The 23,395-nt window shown below is 37.7% G+C and overlaps 1 protein-coding gene across 3 annotated transcripts in view; it reads right to left on the reverse strand.

Annotated features, from left to right (window-relative positions):
• MSH4 (mutS homolog 4) overlaps positions 1 to 22,265 on the reverse strand; it is a 100,377-nt gene extending 78,112 nt beyond the window's left edge. For 2 of the 3 annotated variants that reach the window (XM_073788256.1, XM_073788248.1), the window contains exons 1-7: positions 21,982 to 22,265; positions 19,041 to 19,223; positions 12,977 to 13,137; positions 11,571 to 11,681; positions 8,418 to 8,533; positions 7,349 to 7,522; positions 2,324 to 2,496 (exon numbers count right to left, since the gene is read on the reverse strand). In XM_073788256.1, coding sequence (XP_073644357.1) covers positions 2,324 to 2,496; positions 7,349 to 7,522; positions 8,418 to 8,533; positions 11,571 to 11,681; positions 12,977 to 13,137; positions 19,041 to 19,223; positions 21,982 to 22,219 — 1,156 coding nt within the window. In that variant the 5' untranslated portion in view covers positions 22,220 to 22,265. The remainder of the gene's footprint in view (positions 1 to 2,323; positions 2,497 to 7,348; positions 7,523 to 8,417; positions 8,534 to 11,570; positions 11,682 to 12,976; positions 13,138 to 19,040; positions 19,224 to 21,981) is intronic. The other variant, XM_033864719.2, reaches the window with a different exon arrangement.
• Between the last annotated feature and the right edge of the window lie 1,130 nt (positions 22,266 to 23,395).

Here is a 23,395-nt window from a genome sequence, read left to right on the forward strand (position 1 = left end):
GCAGCAGCATTGGGAATAGAAGCTAAACATGCAAGAGATATATAGAAAAGAGACTTTGCAAAATTTGATGATTAATTTCAGGGAAGGGAAGTGTCAAGAATGACTTCCAGGTATCTGGTTTGGTAAACAGCTTGGATGTAGAGCTATTCTCTGAAATCAGAAGGGATTGATTTAGAAGGGAAGATGGCACAGTTTGGACACATTAAATGTGAGGTGATTAAGGAACATCTAATAAGTGCTCAGTAGGCAATAAGATATATGGGGCTGAAGGTCTATAGAGATATCTGCACATGAGATGTAAATTTGGAAGTTACGAATACGTGAATGATAATTATAAGACCAAGAAGGTGGGTAAATCATATAATAAGAATATACGGGGTAAAAAGACAACCCAGGACATACCTTTGAAGAGCCATAGCATTTAGGGAATGAGCAAAGGAAAACAAGCCTAAAAAGAAGACTCAGAAGTCATTCTCACTTCCATTTGAAAGAAAGGACTCTGGGGTTTTTACTCTGTTACCCGATCAATGACAGAGCTTTCTGAAGACATTCCAAGACAGTATACAGTCCTGTAGTCTATTTGGAAATAGTAAAGATAACATTACAAGGGAGATACCCCATTGGTTTTGACTGGATAGTCATAAACTTGTTAAAGAAATGAGTGACAGAGCTTTAGAAAAAGGAAACATCAAAGAAATAGGAAGAAAACTAGGAAACTGTAAAATCACAGAAGCAAAGAAAGGCAGTAATTCAATAAGGAGAGATTTTTGGCAGCACCAAAGAAGTTGGATTTCAAATAGGAGAACTAATATGTGTCCATTAAATTTAAAAACAATGAGACTATGGGTGAATGTTTTAGGCTGGGTGCTCCAGAAGCAGAGGCTGAGATGAAGATTCATGTGCAAGTAATATATTAAGAATTTGCTTCCACGAGAAACCAATAAAGAAGACAAGAAGGACAGGAAAGAGAAAAAAAGCCAAACAAAAGTATAATTTCAGGCAAAGTCCTATGGAAGGTAACTTCAACCGATCCTGTAGAAGGCTTGTGGACTTTAAGTTACATTCATGGTTTTTGCCAAAACAGTGTGAGACAGCTGGGCTTTCATACTCCCACAACATTCAGTCATTTAAGGTCCACAAGGCACTTTTGGCACTCCGTGCCTGAGAGCAAAGCCCTCAAATAGCCTGAGGGCAGGCCTCTAAAGAGAGTCCAGGTACAGGCCATTAGAAGCAAAAGCACACATAGCAGGGAAAAGGGGCACAAAGAAAGGTAAAAGAGACCCAAGAAGATCTGGACAGAGAACCAACAATATCTGCTATAGTGACCTTGACAAGAGCAGTCTCAGTGCAGGAGTGAGCACAGAAACAAGACTGATTGATTAAGACGTAGTGATGAACAGAAGATAGTGTGTGCAGAAAATTTGTTTTCAACAAGATGTTTAATGGAAGAAGAGAGATAAGGTGTTGCTGTGAACAAGGCTGACCAGTTAAAAAGTGGCCTTTTTGTACCTTTCCCAAAGCCTCACAAAATACACAGGAATATATAGAAAAAAATGAATATACAAAACAACATTGGAAATGCAGAGTCACAGTCAGTATAATGTCAGAATTTTGAAGAAATTATACTAATTAAAAGGTATTTAGAATTGGACTTAGGAAAACCTAAAGGCTGTAAATGCCTTCTAGATTTTCAAGTACCACTTCCGTTTAGACCTCCAGAGCAACAGGAGGGGAGGTTGGGGAAGTGAGGTTATGGAAGACAGATCAAGTTGCTAGAAACCAGGAATTGGACTCGGATCAGTGCATATAAACTGCCCCTCCACCTACAGATTTAAAAAGAAAATTGCACTGCCATGCCAGTGAACAGATGCCAAGGGCAATTCTCTTCCTCATGTTATGAGTTGGACTGTATCCCCCAAAAAGAAACTTTGAAATCCTAAACCCTAGTATCTGAATGTGATATCACTTGGAAATTAGACCTTTGCTGATATCATCAAGTTAAGATAAGGTCATTAGGATGAGCCTTAATCCAACAGGACTGGTATCCTTTTAAGAAGACAATGTATTTTGTTAAAAAATTTGTATTTGGGCTTCCCTGGTGGCGCAGTGGTTGGGAGTCCACCTGCGGATGCAGGGGACAAGGGTTCGTGCCCCGGTCTGGGAGGATTCCACATGCTGCGGAGTGGCTGGGCCTGTGAGCCATGTCCGCTGAGCCTGCGTGTCCGGAGCCTGTGCTCCGCAACAGGAGAGGCCGCAGCAGTGAGAGGCCCGCGTACCGCAAAAAAAAAAATTGTATTTGTAAAAGTAGATGATATTCATTTACCTGACTGAAGTCCAAAAAAGAGTTCCTCATCTTGAAGCAGTTCTTGAACACAATCTAACCTCATGTTAATGGTTTCAACATCAATTAGAGGTTCTAATATATTAGAACGAAGTCTTCTACTTCCTCCAGGAGTCTTAGTGTAATTTAGAACACCAAAGAGTGTGTGACTGCTCCTTTAAAAACACAAGTTAGGAAAATTTCATTAAGTATACTAAGGAAAATCCAATAAAACTGTAATTTAACTTTTAAAATAATCCTATAATCTACGGTAGTGATTCTCAAACTTTAATATGCATACAAATCACATGAGGATTCTGATTCAGTAGGTCTGGGATGAGGCTTGAGAATCTACGTTTCAAATACACTCTCAGGTGTGCTGTCAGTCAGTGAAGCACACTTTGATTAACAAGATCGACAGAATCTTCTTGCATTTAGTTAATGACTTTTTTCATAGATCAGTTAACAATACTCAGACTAATATAAAATATTCTAGTCCATGGCATTCCATCAATAATAGCAAGATATCAACAACACATCCTTAAGGGGAGAACTTTTACACTGATAAAATGAGTAATATAATCACTCTGTTCTAACTTAAGAAGTTAGAGAATTATAAGTAAAAGAGAAAGAAAGAAAATAATATCAGGTACAGAAACTGTTAAAAACAAACAAACAAACAGAACTGTACAGAGAATGACCAGGAGAGTTGATTTAGTTAGGTTGGTTGAGAAAGACCTGTATGTATATTCGGCAGTTGAGTTAAGAAGGCATCCATGCCAAGATGATGATGAGATGGGAATAATGATGACAATTGATGGTGAGTATAGCTAACATATAGTGAACACAAAGTATGTGCCAGGCCTTATTCTAAGCACTTTACATATATTGACTTACTTAATTCTAACAATGATGGTATGAGATAGATGCTATTATTAACATTTTACAAGGGAAGAAACTGAAACACAAAGAAATTAAGTAACTTGCCCAAGGTTTCCAAATAAGTGAACAAGAAAAGAGTTACTGTTTAAAAGGGCAAAACAGAACAGCAATTTAAGCCCAGGTAGTCTTTCTGGCTCCAGAACCAGAAAGAAGACCAAAGTTGGTGGAGCACTGCAAGTGAGGGTAAGAATTAAGGGAGATGAATGAAGAAGTTGAAAGAGACCAGAACACATAAGTCCTTGTAGGCCACGGTAAAGAGTCTGAATTATATTCTAAATATAAAAGGAGCTCTGGAAGATTTTAAGCAGGAAAGTTCTAAGATCTAATTTCTGGTTTAAAAGGATCACACTCTGGCCACTAGGTTGAGAATAGACTAATTGCAGGAGGGGAAGAAAGCAGAGAGACGAGTTAGGGGCTATTACACTATACAGTAGTCTAGGCTAAAATGATGGAGGTATGGGTTAGGGTTGTAGCACCGGAAATGCTAAGAAGTGATCCAGAATATGTATGTACTCTAAAGGTTGAGTCAGGAGGATTTACTGACATATTGAATCTGGGTTAAGAGAGGAAAGGAAATAAAAATGACTCAAGTAATCAGACTGCCAAATTTTTGGTATATCAATTTAAACAAATTTTTAGGGAACTATTCAAATCAAGTCCTGGCTGGGAGTGGGGGTCATCATAGGTAAGTCACAGGCACAATTTTGAGAACTTGTCTTCTGCAGGAACAAAGGAGGTGGGGAGCATACCTAAATCTGCCATTTGCTATAGAAATCAATGGGTGAAACAGTATGCTGAACAAGTAACAAATCCATAGACGCATTAGAGCTATTCAGACAGTTCAGTAGATAGCATGCCCATCTTTTAACCTAATATTCTTTGGTTCAAGTCTGTGAAAAGACCTCAATTTCTTCTTTCAACTATAATATGAACTCTTGGAGGTCAAATATCCTATCATTTAATATATAGCAGGAACTCAAGCAATGTTTGACAATGATAATGGTAAACAATGATTAACTGTGAAATGTGACAAAGTAAAACTGAGTACGAAACCCTTTGTAATAATTACCAGCCTTGGTTATTGACTGTCTACGTTACCCCACGTTATTTTAATTTAGAAAGTCAATGACAGAGTACTTTATCCAGATATTATTTTATCTCTTTTTTCCTAGCAATAGAAAAACTATTATTTATTCACTAAGCTGAAAAGGAATAATTACAATTAATTATAAACTCCTTTAAAATGTTATAATTTTAGACCATCATTATTCAGTGGAACTACAAAGGTGTTGAGGTCACTACACTGACAATGACAAATAGTATACACAGTACTATTCTTACCTTTACTAAAAGTAGTGCCAACAGTACCTAGATAGATCTAAACTGTTCTTGATGATTAAAGTAAATAATTAAAAAAATTAGATATTATAGGTTTCTAAGTTTGTAACTGTAAATAATGTCTGGAGATTTCACATAATTAAAAGTGAAGCCAAGATAAGAGCACACAAAGTGACCGAAATACTTAAACACTATGGCTCTGAAATTGGCAGTGAGCACCTTAGGGTTTCAATTGTATAAAGTACTCTTTATTCTGTTCAGTACTCTTAATACTAAAATTTATGATTATTTTAAGTTTATCCGTTTCATTGATATCCAAAGTTATATTTAAGTACTGAAAGCTGAGATTTTACTCCAAGCTTACTTACTCCCAACTTGTACTTTACCAAAGTAAATAGCTTATGGTTTCCTTGCACATACCATATTGCTATATTGAAAATCATGCTTTCAAGACTTTGTTATTCACTGTCTTACTACCTTTTCTACTTCTTAATCTGGATAACTTCTTTTTTAAAAAATTATTTATTTATTTATTTTTGGCTGCATTGGGTCTTCGTTGCTGCGTGTGGGCTTTTCTCTAGTTGCGGCAAGCGGGGGCTACTCTTCGTTGTGGTGCACGGGCTTCTCGTTGCAGTGGCTTCTCTTGTTGTGGAGCATGGGCTCTAGGAACGTGGGCTTCAGTAGTTGTGGCTCGTGGGCTTTAGAGCGCTGGCTCAGTAGTTGTGGCGCACGGGCTTAGTTGCTCCACAGCATGTGGGATCTTCCCGGGCCAGCGCTTGAACCTGTGTCCCCTGCATTGGCAGGTGGATTCTTAACCACTGTGCCACCAGGGAAGCCCATGGATAACTTCTATTTATACTTCAAACCTCATATCAGGGAAAAAAAACCCTCATGTCAGGTATTATCTTCTCTAGAAAGCCTTTTCTAATTACTCCCCTTTTACTCCTTAACTAAGCCCAGTTAACTTTCTTTCTCTGCTATGATCCCATCATTTTTTTATGCAAACTTTCATATCACTATACAGTTGTCCCTTGGTACCTGTAGGGGATTGATTCTAAGACCTCTAGCGGATACCAAAATCCGAGGATGCTTAAGTCCCTTATATAAAGTGGCCTACTACAGTGGGCCCTGCATATCCACAGGTTCCATATCTGTGGATTCAACCAACTGTGGGTCCCTAGGCTACGGAGGGCCTGATGTACTTAGTACATGTTAATGATACTATGATACTATGCATCTCCTCCTTTAGACTAATTCCTCAAGGAGAAAAACCATTACTCACTAATTCTTTGTACCAAATTGAACCCATATTAAACTATATAGGTTTATGCCTACTATAAGCACCACCACAGGTTGATTACATTATCTTCTAATAACATTTTGATTCTAGTTTAGGTATCCCAACCACTATGAAATCTTATAAACACTGTGTGTTGGTGTGTGTGTGCGCACACACATGGGCAATCTCCCACTCTCGCTCTTATTCATGCTTACCATAAATATTCCTCTAAAGCTAACAATAAACCAATAAAACGAGCAATCTAGTCATACACAAAGACCAAGTTGATTCAACTATTTTCACCTTCTCAAATGATTATGTAGCCCCCTTGAATTTCCTGTATTTAATGCTTTTAAAACTTGTTATTTTAACTTTGTAGTATTCTGCACACAATTTTTTTTATTATGGTAAAACATATAAAACACAAACTTTAGCATTTTAACCATATTAAGCACACAAGTCAGTGTCATTAGGTACACTTGCAATATTGTGCAACCATTACCATCATTCATTTCTCATCATCCCAAACAGAAACTCTGAATCCATTAAACAATAACTCTCCCACTCCCCACTTCCCCCAGCCCCTGGTAACCTACTTTCTGTCTCTATAAATTTGCCTATTCTAGGTACTTCATATAATGGAATCATAAAATATTCTTCCTTTTGTGTCTGGCATATTTCACTTAACATGATGTTTTCAAGGTTCATACATCTCGTGGCATGTATCAGTATTTCATTCCTTTTTAAGGCCGAATGATATTCCACTGTTTGTATACACCTTATCTGTATACATCTTATTTTATCAGTCTCTCATCGATGGACATCTGGTTTGTTTCCACATTTTGGCTACTATGAATAATGCTGCTATGAATATTTGTGTGCAAGTATCTGTTTGAGTCCCCATTCTCAATTCTTTTAGGTATATACCAAGAAGTAGAATGTCTGGATCATATGGTAATGCTATGTTTAACTTTTTGAGGAACCACCATGTGGTTTTCCAAAGTGAATGCACCATTGTACATTCCCACCATAAATGGATTAGGATTCTAATTTCTCCATAGCCTCACCAACAATTATTTTCCATTTACTTAATAATAACCATCCTAATGGGTGTGAAGTGGTAATTGTGGTTTTGATTTGCATTTCCCTAATGACTAGTGACGTTGAGCAACTTCTTAAGTGCTTATTGAACCTCTGTATATCTTCTTTGGAGAAATGTCTGCTCAAGTCTTCTACCTAGTTTTGAAATGGGTTGTTACTTTTTTTTTCTTGTTTAGTACAAATATATTTTTAAAACCTGATTTTGGTGAAACATCTGAGCAGCTCACCAACAATGGTATAAGGATTAAAAATATGTTTATTCAATATTTCTCCATCGAACAATTTAAAGAAATGTAAAGTAACTATTCATAGAAAAATATGACATAATATACTGATACATTTTCTAAGGAAAAAATAGATGATCTTACCTAGAGTCTTGATTATTAATTATTAATTCAAGGTTTTGGGTTGATGATGAATCTATCATAGCTGTCTGTTCACTACCCTGGAAACAAATCTTCAGCGATTTTGGTGCATAAACTGAATTTTGAATAAATTCAACATATTTTAATAAAGCTGCAACAGCTGCAAGGCAGTAATACCTGTAAAGTGACCGAAGATACATCACTATAAATCTTTGGAATAAAAAAAAGTATTGCTATAAAAGAAAACATTTATTTCACTTTAATATTAGCAAAATTGTAAATATTTGCATAGCATTGCTTAAAATCAAAGGGAAAAAGCACACCAAGTGTTCCTGATTTTTGATAACTAGTTAAATTACCTCTAAAACATAAAAGTTGATAAAAAGAGACAATTTTCTAAAGTCTGAGACTTAAGGGATATTAGACTCCCAATAGGTCACATGTTAGAAGTCAACATTCAATGGTAATTTGTGTCAATTTTTGATGTACCATTCTAAGTACACATTCAAATAATGTTGAAAAAGTCTGAGAGTTGTAAAGATACAGTCAGGAGGTCCCAATGTATAGGAAAGCCTGTTTTGATCTCGGTGACAGTAGTCGTCATGATTAACTGAGCGAACAAGTTGTCCAACCTGGCTCAAAGTAAGTATCTGTTCAGCATGTTATAAGAAATATCCATTCCAAAAATATCATTCCCTGTCTCATTCTGAAGGAGTAAAGGTATGAAGTAACAGGAACACAGCTTTAACTGTGTTTCACTTCTGTACCCTCACACTTCTAGTTTGCTGTAGCTACTTGAGCTTTTCAATTCAAAGTAAAGTGAGCAGGAACCATTAAGGCAGTAGATTATGACTAATTTGGAGAAATTCCATAAAAGTTTAGTTAGCAAGATATGCCTTGTATATAAATTTTAGTTAACTATTTTACTATTTCAATAATTACTGAGTATATTTTATAAGCCAGGCACTTTTCTAGGTGGTAGGGAATATAGCAAAGAATAAAACACACAAAAGACCTTTCCGTCCTGGAATACACACCAGAGATTTACTACTTGCCCTAAATTTTAACTTACTTGGATTGAACCTCCATTAGGACAGTGCTGAATTCTGTTATGCATAATTGTTCAATGTACTCTAATCCTTTTGTTTCATTGAAGTATTTCCTTTGGATAGTAGTGAAATTAACGTTCTGAAAAGAATTTTTAATTTCAAAATAAATTTTAAGTTTCATGCACTTGCCCAAAGCTGCTTTCTTAAATACATGCTCATACATGGGTAGATGACTTAAATATTGAATAAAGTTTATTTTTCATTATTTATTATTTTCTAGAGTTAAATAAGAAGTTTTCTTATTTACAAAAAGAATGATGGTCTGTCTTGCTAAGTGAATTATAGCAGTCTGTAGCTCTTATTAAGCCATATTTACATGAAATTTAAGTAAATAAAAAATAAACATGAGAGTCTCTGACTTCTACTAATTTTATTCTACAGCAACAACAGCAACAAAGGTTTTACATTCAGCCTCATATACACTATCATAATTTAGAGAGGGTAAATCTTTGTAATACACTAGCTGGGGAAGCCAAAAATACCAATTCCAGCTATCAAATCTATGAAATGCTATCTACATAAGGTGAATTTAATTTATAGAATAAAGAAAAGCAGATAATGGAACTTTTTTTAAAAGAGCAAAAAAAAAAAATGCATGCAGCTGCAGAGTACAAGGTCTGCCTACTTTGAATAAAAGTAATAGGTAAGAAAGGTATTAATAATATAATAACAATGTACCGTGAAAGAGCTGCAAGGCTGCAAAAAAAAGTCATAAACAGGTAGGGAATTTGTTATGTGCCAAGATTGTTTGAAGAGTTATCTCATTTAATCCTCCCAATAACCGTATGATGTAAGTTTTGTATCAATATTAAGTACAATCTTCCTCTAAGTCAAATTCTGAGAAGTCAAGCAATTTTTCTAATATACAATTGATATGTTCCAGAGCTGAGACTTGAATTTGGATTTCTTTGACTAAAAAGTCCATGTTCCTTACACTTCATATTGCTTCTTATTTAACTGAGGTCTTTTTATGGTAAGTGTGATAATAATGATAACAATAACATTGATTTTCCCGTTTATAATGCTTTTATATCAAATATTTCTATGGCTCTCTCTCTCACTCCTATCAGGACTTTGCCCAAATGTAACCTCATCAGTGAGACCATTTCTGATTACCTTATATATTAATTCTCTAGGAGGTAGATACTATTATTGTCCCTATTTTACTGACGAATAAAAACTGAAGCTTAGAGAGGTTAACTTAATTTGCACACAGTCATTTAGAATCAGGATTTGAGACCACAACAGTATAGCTCCTCTATTCTTTTTCTTTTTTTAATTTATTTATTTATGTATTTATTTATTTTGGGCTGCGCTGGGTCTTCGTTGCCGCCCACGTGCTTCCCCTAGTTGTGGCGAGCGGGGGCTACTCTTCGTTGTGGTGCGCTGGCTTCTCATTGCGGTGGATTCTCTTACTGTGGAGCACGGGTAGTAGGCACACGGGCTTCAGTAGTTGTGGTACGCGGGCTCAGCAGTTTCGGCGTGCAGGCTCTAGAGCGCAGGTTCAGTAGTTGTGGCGCACGGGCTTAGCTGCTCCATGGCATGTGGGATGTTCCCGGACCAGGGCTCAAACCTGTGTCTCCTGCACTGGCAGGCGGATTCTTAACCACTGCGCCACCAGGGAAGTCCCTGGCTCCTTTACTCTTAAGCACTATGCTATATTGCCTTACATCTCAAGCGTAGTAAATGTAGGTTGTTTTCGCCTTTGGAGGATTCATCTATCCCACATTCTATGTTGTTCTGTCCATGTAGGACTGTCAATTACAGTACTCTGTGCCCCACAGCAAAAAGCAAATGACCTGGGATTAATCAATCATAGTGCTTTTACCCCCAGAAACAGTGATTAATCTAACATGTGGGAACATGAACAAAGCAGGAACAGTCAGGGTCCTTCTCTTGAATTCACATGTGGACACTGGAAGGAAGAAGTTAGTTTTTACTCTCAGTTGACTAAGCTGAGTTGACATCAGCCTGGAGCCATGAGCAATCATTTTATTAAACCTCACAGAAAGATGGCAGTAGAGATGAGAGTAAGGATAGGATCTATCCAACCATTTGGCTTCCCAGTTACATAAGCCAACAAATGTACCTTTTCACTTAAGCTACTTTAAGTTGAATTTCTGTTATTCACAACCAAAGGACTTAGAATGCTTAATCAATACAAAATAATGAAGGTATATGGACAGGTATACATAAATAAGGGTGATGAAAAGAAGTCTAAAGTCATGAATGAAAGAGATAAAGAGTCCTGTCTAATAGAGACAATAGGTTTACAATAGGAACCATTTCTGGCAATGAGTCAAAGACAGTTGAGCTACAATGGATCTCTAAGAGCACAAGAAATCTTATATGACTGTAGATGCTGAATATATTAAGAACTATAAAGAACTCATTGGACCATAATCTCAACTTGGTTTCAAATGTGTTAAAGATTAAGTCTACAATGAAATATAATATTCTGAAAATAATTTGCACTCCTCAAGAACTATTCTAACTGCAATGCTGCCTACTTGGTTCAGAACCACAGCCTCCATTCCACAAAGCAGGGAGATGTGCTAAAGGGAAGAAATAAACCACATGGTAGACAGGCCCTTACTGAGAGGGAGAGTGTTGGCTGGATAAGGTTCCAGAGCACTTCCCTGTCACAGTCCCACAGACGGTGAGACAGTATGTGTTGCCAGGGGAAGCTGTAACAATTCTATAATATAAACCAAATTCTCCAAAAGAAAAAGTACTTGCTGATAGTTGCTATCCCCTAGAAGAATAAGAACTTCACTTTCAACCAGTCTGGCAGCACAATAAGTACTTTCCAGGAAGCTATACCTAAGGAAATCCATGCTTTCTCTAAGTGTCTGCTTCCTGTATACTCTGGGAAACCTCCTTATTACCTAAAAGATTTTTCCTTTTTTGCAAAGTATATCAAGGGTACCAAATCAAATAAGTGAATTCCTTGTCATTTTTATTGTATGTATTAATAGTCCCTAAGCTTAGGATTTGTACTTAGTGAGTACTTTAGGGTAAAGATACCCAAATTATTGTTCTTTAGGATGATATTATAAAATGGATTTTAAATAAGACAATCTTGAATGTTACTACTGAGAATAAAAATCACTTACCTTGAAATTTTCTGTGATGAGAGTAAACAACTTGGTTGAATTCCCCACAACACAAGCAGTATTTGACATTATTATTTCCAAAGGTGATAAAATTTTGAGTTTAGTGATCACCTAAAATTGTTTGAATAATTTCTTAAATGTAAGCTTAGGATTCTCTAAAACCAAAAAAGTTTCGTATTTTTCTGAGAGATAAAATTAAGTCAGAGACATACAAAATCACAACTGTTCTAATTATATGTTTCAATTAAATATACTTCTAATGGTAATATGTCAAACATACATCCTATAAAATTATAAATACAAAATATTATCATAAGCATAGGCTATATTTTACTCACAATAGTTTGTATCAGCTCTAAGCCCCCAAATAATTTGAACATATCAAATATGTATTCCTAAAAAAATTTTTTTTAATAAATTCATCTACTCGGTATTTTATTCATCTCCATGAAAAACATAAACATTCAATAGCATAACTATGGTGATTCAATCAATATGGCCACATGGGTACAGCTCAGAAGTTGAAAAGTACAGAAACACAGATGAGAAACATCTGCTTTATGACTGATGCTTTTCACAGTCTAAGATGCATTTCTTAGAACTATTCTAGACACAGAAATACTTTATCAATATACTGAACATTCCCGTTTTTTAAAAAAACTTTTATCCTATTCTTTTTAAATTGCATAGAAATGTGAAATACCCAGATATGCAGTACTAATATCATTTAGGTTGTTAGGTATATTAAAAAATTAATTATTAGGTAGGGAAAGGAAGTCTACATACTGGGAACCATAAAGGGGAATTAGGGAAAGAAATAAAGAATAAAACATTAAAAATAACATAGCATTTAATATGTTTTAATAATAGTAATGGGGTCAAATACCTTTTTTGAATTAGGAGTAGACTACCTCTACCTGATAAGTCACACAAATTCCCATAACAACAGGCCAGTGGCCCAAGTTAATGATGAGTGATAGGAAGTGAAGGCAAGAAGTTGAGAGACTTAAATTATGACTGGTCTAAGACACCAGTCTCCCTTAGCTCTAGAAAATAAAATTCAAATACAGTTCAGTGGAAACAACCTTCTGGAGATAGCATTATTACATATTTTATCTTTGGAATGAGTCCAAGATTTATTAATTTGAAGATATTAATTTTAGAAACTAATATTAATAGTAATTTGGAATATTTAAGTAACACCAAAACATGTTATTTTAGAACAAAATAATATTAAAAAATTAAAATCAGATGTAAAACTTTATTGTAATTCAGAGTAACCTACATTGGTGCAATAATGAATAACCATTATTCTACCAAAAAGTAAATCAATTAGGAAAGCACTGACTTGAAAATCTGCAAAGTGCCCTCTAGATGAACCATTTTCTAGGAGTATAAATACTTACCTTTGCATATGTTGTGTTGTCTGCAAACTGAGATAATATAATTTGTGGGCTTTTTAAATCAATACTTGCCATTCCTATTTCACCTCTGGCAAGTCCTCTCCCTTCTACAACAGCTACAATAACTGATGGAGAGTGTGCAGAAACTGCAGATGAGGATGTAGCTATTAAAAAAAAATTTTTAAAAAAATGTATAAACATTAACAATACTTTCTAGTTCTCTCTCATAAAATCTCAAAGCACCAAGTCTAGGATACAGCTATTACTATCCAAGAAAAAAAGTCTCGTTTTGCTCATCAAAATATATCTTTCCATATATCCAGACCAAATAAAAATGTTAATTCTCTATTTTGCCAAAACTTAACTTCACATTTAGAAATAATAAACTTATACATTGTCTTATTTTGCATTTTATTGGAATGGAATGAAGTCATAAAGAAACACTAAATTTGTGATCAGAAAACATATTATTTATCTTACCTTGTCATTTGAGAGCTATATGAATTTGAGCAAATTATTTCATAATAAATAATCATATATCACAAAATATAATGTTAATACCTGCCCTACCTAACTCAAGAGGTAGCTGAAACGCTCAAATGGGATAATAATATATATCAATGCATTTTATAAAGTATAAAACATTATATGACTATAAACTCCATTTATGAGATATCTGTGTAATGTTGGATATTTTATTAATGTGCCAAGAATGTTCCAAGTTCTTTACTTGAATTAACTTTACTTCTCATGATTCTATCAACAGACATCATTATTTTCTCCATTTGCTTTTCAGGAGACTGAAGCATGAATGGAACTGGTAGAACTTGTATACAGGCAGCCTGGTTCCAGACCTGGTGCTCTTAACCACTACATATATTAGTGATTTTGAGATCTATGCCTGACAAACCATAAATATTCAGGTAAGTAGTTTAACCTTTCTAAATTTACCATTTCTTTATCTGTAAAGTGGAAATACCAAACCTTTTTAACAAAGTTGTTATATAAGAAGTAAACATAATATAGAAGGGTTTTATAAAGTATTTGAAATTATAAGGCATTATTCATGGATAACAAAAAGTCAGACTACTAAACATACCTAAAATTTTATTTTCAAAGAAGCAAAATTGTCTTTTATCCCCTTTGCAACCTTTCAATACACCTTTTCTCCCCTCCTCACCCTCCCTAATCTAGAATCCTTTTTTCTTTTCTATTCTGTTGTAACACCTACAAAATTATTTTTACATTTATGCTATTTTAGTCAGTAGTCAACTTAAAGAGTTCATTTAAAAATCTATTGTGTCTAGATCTCAGAACGTTTTTTGCCATTAAAGCCTTGTTATACATGGTGATTGAGTTTATATTAGATCTATAGAAGTCAATTTAAGTTCTGCAATTGAATATGACCTTCCCATTCTTAACTGGAAACTTAATATCAAGTTTCAGTACTTGGAAGTTCAGTACACACAGAAGACATCTCCCTTAAACTTTAAAAGAACATTTACACTGTTATCCCTCTGTTATAAGTAATACTAAAATAAGCATCATAGTACATAAAGCTTTTTTCTGGGTCTCTTATTATTTCCCTAAATTGGCTCCTTATAAGTCAAATTACTGAAAAAAGGAAAACCATCACTTTTAAAGGATCTCACATATACTCCCACATTTCTTTTCAGGATTGTACCAACTTTTAATTCCATCATCAGTATATGAGAAAAACCAATCTTACTGAATCCTTACCATTACTAACTTCTGCAATGTATTATTATTGTTGTTATTAGCTAGTTTAATGGACTGGTGCTTTAAATGTGTATTTTTTTAAATTACTATCAAAATTGAACTTCACTTAATATATCCATTTGTTTTCTATATTTTGAGATGTTTACATCCTTTTTGCACAATTTTTACTAGGTCTGAATGTTTTTCAACCTGTTTCTTTGAGAATCTTGTAAATCAATGACAACTTATAGTTGCTACTAATCTTGCTATTTTTGATGTCACAAAGATTTTTGTTTTTGTATAGAAAGTCTTTTCCTTTATAATTTCTTCCATTACTTTTCTGCTACGAAACTCCTCCTTCATTGAGACATTTGATATTCACTACCATTTTCTTCTAACTTTTTGAGTTGTTTAGTTCATTTTGATCTCATTTGGGCAGAACTTTGAGCAGTACATTTGGTTCTCCACCTTGTCTGGCTTGCCTGGAATGAAAGATAACCAGAAGTACAGACTTAGACTCATTCATAAGCAGTTGCTAATGGTTTAGCTGAATGGTCAGGGACTTGGAAGGAGCAGAACTGGAAGATAGTGACAGGGAAAGTTGGGGAAGAGGTATGTGGATGGATCTCTTAGAACGGGCATAGACTTTGAAAATATTTGTCTCATGTGAATGCTCACCAAAGGGCATCCACTGTAAAGGAGACTCTTGATAACAGTGGACAAAATGATACACCCTATGATGTCAATTAGCCTCCTTTCCCAGCCACCAGTGTTTCCTTAATAGACCCATGAACAAATCGGCCATGGTGGCATGGTGGCCATGGTGGCAAGAATGGAAACTATGCATCAGCTCAACAACGTGAACTTCCTCTTACGAAGGCTGACCTGGTTAACCCCTCTGCTGGCCAGCAGCAGAGATCAACATAAATGCCCCATACAGTACCATTCCCCAGAGGGACAACGTACCACCTGATGGTAGGTTGATTACACTGGATTTCTTCCATCAAGGAGGGAGCAGATACTTGTCCCCACTGGAAAAAACACACATTTTAGGTGCAGATTTGCCTTCCTTGCCCACAGTGCCTCTGCCAGCATCGTGATCTATGAACTTACAGAGTGCCTTATCCACCATCATGGCATTTCACACAGTATTGCATCTGATCAAGGAACTCACTTCATAGCAAAAGAAAAAAATGCATCAATGGACTCTGGCCCATTGAAACAACTGGTTTTACCACATACCCCGTCACACAGAAATGCCTGGCTTAGCTGAAAGGCAGAATGACTTACTGAAGACTTAATGCCAATTGGAAGACAATATCCTAAAAGAATGGGGCTCTGTCTTACAGGATGCAGTTTATACTTTGAATCATAGATGCTGTATTCCTCATAACCAGAATACACAGGTCCAAGAATCAAGAGGAGGAAATAGGAGTGGCTATTCTCACTTCACTATTATCCCGATCAACCCACCCAAAGAATTTTTGCTTCCCATTCTGGCAACTTTGAGCTCTGCTGATTTGGAGATCTTAGTCTCCACAAGGTTATTGGTTCCACCAAGTGACACAGCAATGATTCCACTGAATTGGAAGATGAGATTGCCAACTGTCCATTTTAGGCTCCTTATTTATGCTACTGAACCAATAGGCAAAAAAAGGGGGGGGAGGGGTTATCTATGGATGGGGTGGTTGCTCCTAACTGCCAAGGGGATATCATGTCGCTATACACAATGGAGGCAAAGTGGACTATATATGGAGCCCAGGGGGTTCTCTAAGGCAGCGGTCCCCAACCTCTTTTGGCACTGGGGACCGGTTTCGTGGAAGACAATTTTTCCATGGATGGGGGAGGGGGTAGGTTCAGGCGGTAATGCAAGCGATGGGGAGTGATGGGGAGCGGCTGTAAATATACATGAAGCTTCGCTCGCTCACCTGCCGCTCACTTCTTGCTGTGCGGCCCGGTTCCTAACAGGACATGGACAGGTACTGGTCCACGACCCGGGAGATGGGAACCCCTGCTCTAAGGCACCCCTTAGTATTTCCAATAGTAAATGTTAATGGAAAACTACAGCAACCAATAAGAGGCAGAATGACCAAGGACTCAGACACTTCAGGAATGAAGGTCTGGATCATTCCACCCGTATTGCTGCAGGTAAGGGAAATATAGAATGGGTAGTGGAAGAAGGAAGCCATAGATATCAACTATAACCTCGTGACCAATTACAGAAATACAAACTGCAGGGCTTCCCTGGTGGTGCAGTGGTTGAGAGTCCGCCTGCCAATGCGGGGGACACGGGTTCGTGCCCCAGCCCAGGAAGATCCCACGTGCCGCGGAGCGGCTGGGCCCGTGAGCCATGGCCGCTGAGCCTGCGTCCGGGGCCTGTGCTCCGCAGCGGGAGAGGCCACAATGGTGAGGGGCCCGTGTATCCGCCCCCGCAAAAAAAAAAAAAAAGAAATACAAACTGCAGTAGCTTTGGATATTTTCTCTATGCTTTGTTATATGCATGTTTATTTGTATAAACTAACCATTTTTCTCTCTTTTCACTTTTAAAAAATTTATGCATAAGTTATTGGAGGTTAACTTTACAACTTAGTCTTTAAGTAACACAATATTCAGTGGGTCCACGACTGAATTTGAGATAATTAATATGCAATGACTGTTGGGACTATGAATCTTCTCATTTTGGGAAAGAGTGAGAACCCCCTCACTTTTAAGTACAGATGTATACATCCTGTTAGGTAGAAACACAGAGTTATTTTGTTGTTGTAAAGGAATCCAAATGTGTGTAGAATGACATATATGGACATTGAATAGCCAAAGGAGTTATGCCAGTTATCAATTTATTGTCACTCGGCTCCAAATTCACACTTCAATGTAAGCTCTGCAACAGTGGACAGAATTGCTGTATATTTCTCCTTTAAAGTGTGCATAATGTATACTCCAATAAAGATGTTTAAAAGAAAAGTGTGCATAATGTTAAGTTTTCTCAATCGAGGGCACTGGAGGGACCCTGCATGATGAAGGGCTCTCTGGCAGTTTCCACTGGGTCAGCAGTGTAGGTATGAGGACATCTGGTGGTGATGTGCCCAGCTACATACCCAGAATGTGCTGTCCTCTGGCAATCACACAGCCGCAGCATGGCACGGTAACAATCACCTTACAGCCCTCTCAACAGAGATATCCTGCATTCCAGGCCTCCTGCCCATAGTAATTCCTTTGGCTTTTTCACTCTCTATTCAGTCTGTCTCCCATAGTCCTCTTGATGCCACCACCCCTCCCAACAGGGAGACTGTGTGCTCCAGGCCTCCAACCCACACCAGAGCCCACTCCCATTGCACAGCCATGTTCTAGCCATCAGCTGTAGTTCACCCACCCTGCCCGCTTCCTGTTTGCCTGGCCTGGCAAATCTGCGGTCACTATTGAAATTGCCATTCAGTATTCACCTTCTCCAAAGAGGTCAGTACCCCAGCGTTGGAAATGGGACCCAGAAGGGGGCCACTTCCAAGTAGGACCTCTTAGGAGTCCCCTTAGCCCTAGGGTGCCTCATAGAGTTTCCTTATATCCTATAGTTACTCTTTTATGAGTTTAATAATTCTTTATATTAAATCTTCCCTGTTTAAATTATTGTATGGTTCTACTTCAGATTGCATCTTCACTGCTACAGTCTCTGTCTTCATGGAGTTTATAGTCCAGCAAAGAAGATGGACAACTTAAAAAAGATAATCAACCTCATTTATAACCAGGAAAATGCAAATTCAGACTATAGTTAGGTAGTATTTTACAACTGCTAGACTGGTAAATATTAAGGAGTCTGACAGTACCAAATGCTGGATAGGATACAGATCAACAAGAACGCTCATATATTGCTAGTAAGAGTGTATGTTGGTAGAACCACTCAGAAAAACAATGTCATTATTTTGCAAATGTATACATTCATATATCTTTGAACCAAGAGATGTTTACACATGTAGACCTATTTCACCCATTTTCCCCTCAAGAAAATCTACATTTAGATAAATTCTAAAATTTAAGTATTAAAAAATCATTCAATAGTATTATCAGGATCAACTTTTAGATTTAAGCAAACATATAGAAGGAAGGGCTTTCTCTTTCTTGTGCCTTTTTTGTCAGAATGATAAAATAATGTAGACCTGCATTTTTTAACAAACAATATCACAAACTATGTAGACTTATTAATCCAGCTTCAAATTGTAGATATGGCTAAACTGATGTATTTATCATTCAGTCTTCCATATTAGCTATAAGTAACTTCATATTAACTTAACTACCCTAATATATAATTTTTAAAAGTTTCAAAAGATCAATTAGGCCAATATTCCACTCACTTTACCTGAATATTCCATTTGCAGTGTCCAACTTTTATAACCTGGTCTCTGGGGATTTCCAGCAGATAATGGAGTTTTTAGTATTTGAGGATAATTACTATCTCGCGCAGAGGATGAGCTTGTACCGAGAGTAAAATGTGATGCAAGTGTGTTTTCTGCATAAGATCTTTTGTTTGTAAAGTATGAATCTAAATTCAAAAAAAATTAAATATCAGTTCTTAAAGATTCCAAATTATGCAATGTTGTACTAATTCTTATAATCTCTATAAAACTTCATCTGATAATGATTTTTTAGTGTAACAAATTATGACAAGTTTAACATTACTGATAAATAATCTTGTACTAAAGTATAATGAAAAGTGCTTGCTAATATGTCTTTTTCTTATACAAGTTGACTGAGACTATTCTTGCTAAAATCACAAACTACCTTCTAATCTTCAAATATACCAGATATATTTTCTTTGTATAGTAATTATAACACATCTTTTCCTCTGTTGACCTCTTCATTGAAACTGTCTCCTCCCAGGTAACTGGTGTAGTTTTAGGCTCACTTCGATTCAGTTCCTTGTTTAGTTACTTACCTGCTGATATAAGACATTACCTATTTTATAGGGTTGTCATAAAATATGAAGGAATGTACATAAACAGCCTAGCATAGTGTCTTGGCACATAGGAGTTTTTTTTGTTTGTTTTTTACTTGAAGTATAGTTGATTTACAATGTTGTGGGCACACGCAGAAGTTCTTAAAAGTATATATTGGGTCTCTTTTCTCCTCTTCCCCTTGATTTCCATGACAACTCTCTATCTTGATTCTCCTTAAACCACTTCTTTTTAGTTTCCTTTGCCAAGTCCTTTTTCCCTCTGTCTGACTCTTGACTGTTGGCTTCCCAAGGTTCCATACTTTTTCACTTTCTCTCAAAATCAAAATTATACATTTTCTCTGGGCATCTCATCTATTATTTTGGTTTCTATTAATATCATTTCCTGACAATTCTCAAACCTTCATATACAGCCCTAACTCCTCTCCAACACTATAAACCATGGGGTGGCAAACTCCCTCTGTAAAATTGGGACAAAAGAAAAATCTACCTTGCAGAATTACTGTTAGGATCAGAGATACAAAATGCCAAGTAAGAAGCTAGAACAGAGTAGTGCTCCTTAATTAGTGGATGTTATTACTGTTGAAAAAGCATTTCAGGAAGGGGGGATTATACTGACAACGTAAACATGTATGTTGCCTTGGAGGAACTGCAAGTAGGTCAGTTAGGTTAGAAAGTAGGGTAATTATTAAGAAATGGTAAGAGATAAGACTGCAAAAATTGAAAACAGATCCCAAATGGCCTTGGATGTCCTGATAAAGAATATGATTAAAAAAAAAAAAGTATGATTTTTTTAACTGCAAATACAGAGTCACGGACTGAAGTGCCAAGGGACATAAGATTTTCATTTTCCGGGACCTCCCTGGTGGTGCAGTGGTTAAGGATCCACCTGCCAAGGCAGGGGACACAGGTTCAAGCCCTGGTCCAGGAAGATCTCACATGCCGCGGAACAACTAAGCCCGTGTACCACAACTACTGAGCCTGTGCTCTAGAGCCCATGAGCCGCAACTACTGAGCCCGCGTACTGCAACTACTGAAGCTTGTATGCCTAGAGCCTGTGCTCCACAAGAGAAGCCACTGCAATGAGAAGCCTGCACACCTCAACGAAGAGTAGCCCCTGCTCGCCACAACTAGAGAAAATCTGGCGCGCAGCAACGAAGACCCAATGCAGCCAAAAATAAATTAATTAATTTTAAAAAAGAGAGAATTAAAAAAAGATTTTCATTTTCGATATAACTCTAGCGACACTGTAAGTAAGCTTGAAAGAAAGAATACTTAGGAGTATGAGGCAGTAAGTCCGACATAAAATCATAAGGGCCTGTAATGGCATAGAGATAGAAAAGTACATAATTATTTAAAAGATAAAGTTAGGTAGAATTTAACTATTTGGATGTTATGAGTGAGGGAATACTCGAATTATTGGTCTCCTAGGTTTAAGATTTAGAAAACCCAATGACTGAGATAAGTAAGAGAAACAGGTTGAGGAGCTGCAGAGAGATGAATTAAATTAATCATATAGTGAGTCTGAGGATTTCCACTGGTTCCTCACCAGAAACTTCAGAACAGTCTGAAATAGGAATCTGGAGCATAGATGAGATCTGGGCTGTGGTGACAGTCACATCCAGACAGAAGTGGCCTAGGAAAAAACCTCCAAGAACAAACCAATAATTCGGGAACTAACAAAGGTAAGCATAGTTCTCTGGAAGGCAGGAGAAAAACAGGGGAGTGGAATCAACGAAAGCAAATTAAGACGGTTTAAGAGAAGACCGGTCAAGAACATTAAACACAGTGGAAAGGTCACACAAGATGAACTGAAAAGTGACCACTGAATTTGGCATTTGTTACCTTATCATTGACTTGCAATGCTGTCTGGAAAAAAAGGTAATGGTTTTGCCATGGAGAGTGACTGAATATAAAATAAACGAGTTGAACTCTCCTTGAAAGACATTTTTCAGACTAAACATATCATTCACCTCAATTAGATAAAATGTTAAATCTGGTCTGTTTCACGGCATCCTAGGACTTGGTGAGTTAAGCTCAGGAGCCGAGAAGTTCACCATTTCTATCACCAAACTCATGCACAAATTCAGGCATCTGTCATTAGAGGCAGAGAGCTGGGACATCACACCGGATGTTAATGCAACCCGCCTCAGAACCGAGCCACCCGCCATCACAGCCTAGTAATGAAACTAGTTTGAAGAGTCCAGCCCTTTAGCCACTCAGAAACACTAAATTCCCGGAGCATCCCATTCTCATGTTCCAAACAAACCCCAACTGATAACTTCTCTGTGGCAACCACCAACCACAGCTCCCTGAGCCTCCGGGAATTCACACAACCGCTCCTTGCCTTGAGCTGGCCGCGCGCTGGGCGGGTGCCGAGGGAGGCTGCTGCTGCCGCTCCGGTCGCCCGCCGCTCCAGACGTGCCTGGAGGGGAGGACGAAGAGGCGGCCTGGGCTGAAGGACATCTCTGAGGAGTCTCCTGGAGTCCGAAATTGTAGCGGGGACCCTGGGACCGAGCCTCTACCGAGGAAGGGGAAACCGCAGGGACAGAAGGCGAAGTTGGTGGAATCTCAGGCCTCAGCATGCTCACAAGCCCTCTCAGAACACCGCTCCGCAGGGCCCAAAGGCATAAGCGACGCCGGGAAAAGTGCGAGTATGGTGCGCAGGCGCACGAAGCCGCATGGGAAAAGTGCGAGTATGGTGCGCAGGCGCACGAAGCCGCATGGCGCAGGCGCAAGAGCCCCTGCTGCAACCGCCCACCTTCCCCGCCCCTCCCCCCCATCCACACCGAGGAATGTACTTCCAGGCGTTCCGGTCCCGTCACCTCCCACAGGATTTGGTCGAGCTAAATGTAAGGTACAGACCTCCTCAGCTGAAAGGAATTCTGGGCCCATCAATCCAACTTGGCAGGCCCATTATTCGCACTGCACCTTATTTCCTTATCTCAAGGTGTTTGGGGCTAACATTCCACACATACCTCCAAATACACTAGTTTCTTTTTAATTACATAAACTGCCATCACTGTGCACGCAGTGCCTGTGATAGTGGAAACAAATTTAATGCTCACACAGTAGTACAAACCATTTAACATTGGTTTCCTGGCTAAAGAGCCACTAACCCCTTACAGCTTAAATATTCACAGGGCTGTTATCACTGCAAGATTGCCCTTCACCCAGTAAGCATATGGCTGTGTGCACAGTATAGGAGGAACCAGGTTAAGAAGAGTTATCTCTTGGACAGTTTCCTATTTCTAGTACTGGGTTTTCACACATAGGTATGAACTGGTTAAGAGCAGACTACAAAAACTCAAACTAGCTTTACAACAAATGACCTTTGGGAAATTTTGTGCCTGCTTACTTTTCTTGAATACACAGTAATACCAATTTCGTAGAGATGCCAGGATTGGAAACAGAATACTCTGGATACCATTAGAAGAAATGCATTACTCAATTCATGCAATTGTTAATATGTCAATAAATCAGGTATTCATAGAACAGTTCATCCGCATGCAATGACTGCAGTCCTCGAAACTCCAACTTCCAATGACAGCACTTAAATAAAATTATGTTCCATCCAATGACTTCCAAACCTTCAGAAACAAAATACTGGCAATGCAACTCAAACCCTTCAAATTAGTGAACTGTTAAAAAACAATGCTAGGGCTTCCCTGGTGGCACAGTGGTTGAGAGTCCGCCTGCCGATGCAGGGGACATGGGTTCGTGCCCCGGTCCACCGGGTCCGGGAAGATCCCACATGCCAC

This window comes from Tursiops truncatus, chromosome 1, assembly GCF_011762595.2.
Source record: "Tursiops truncatus isolate mTurTru1 chromosome 1, mTurTru1.mat.Y, whole genome shotgun sequence".
Classification (NCBI taxonomy): Eukaryota; Metazoa; Chordata; class Mammalia; order Artiodactyla; family Delphinidae; genus Tursiops; species Tursiops truncatus.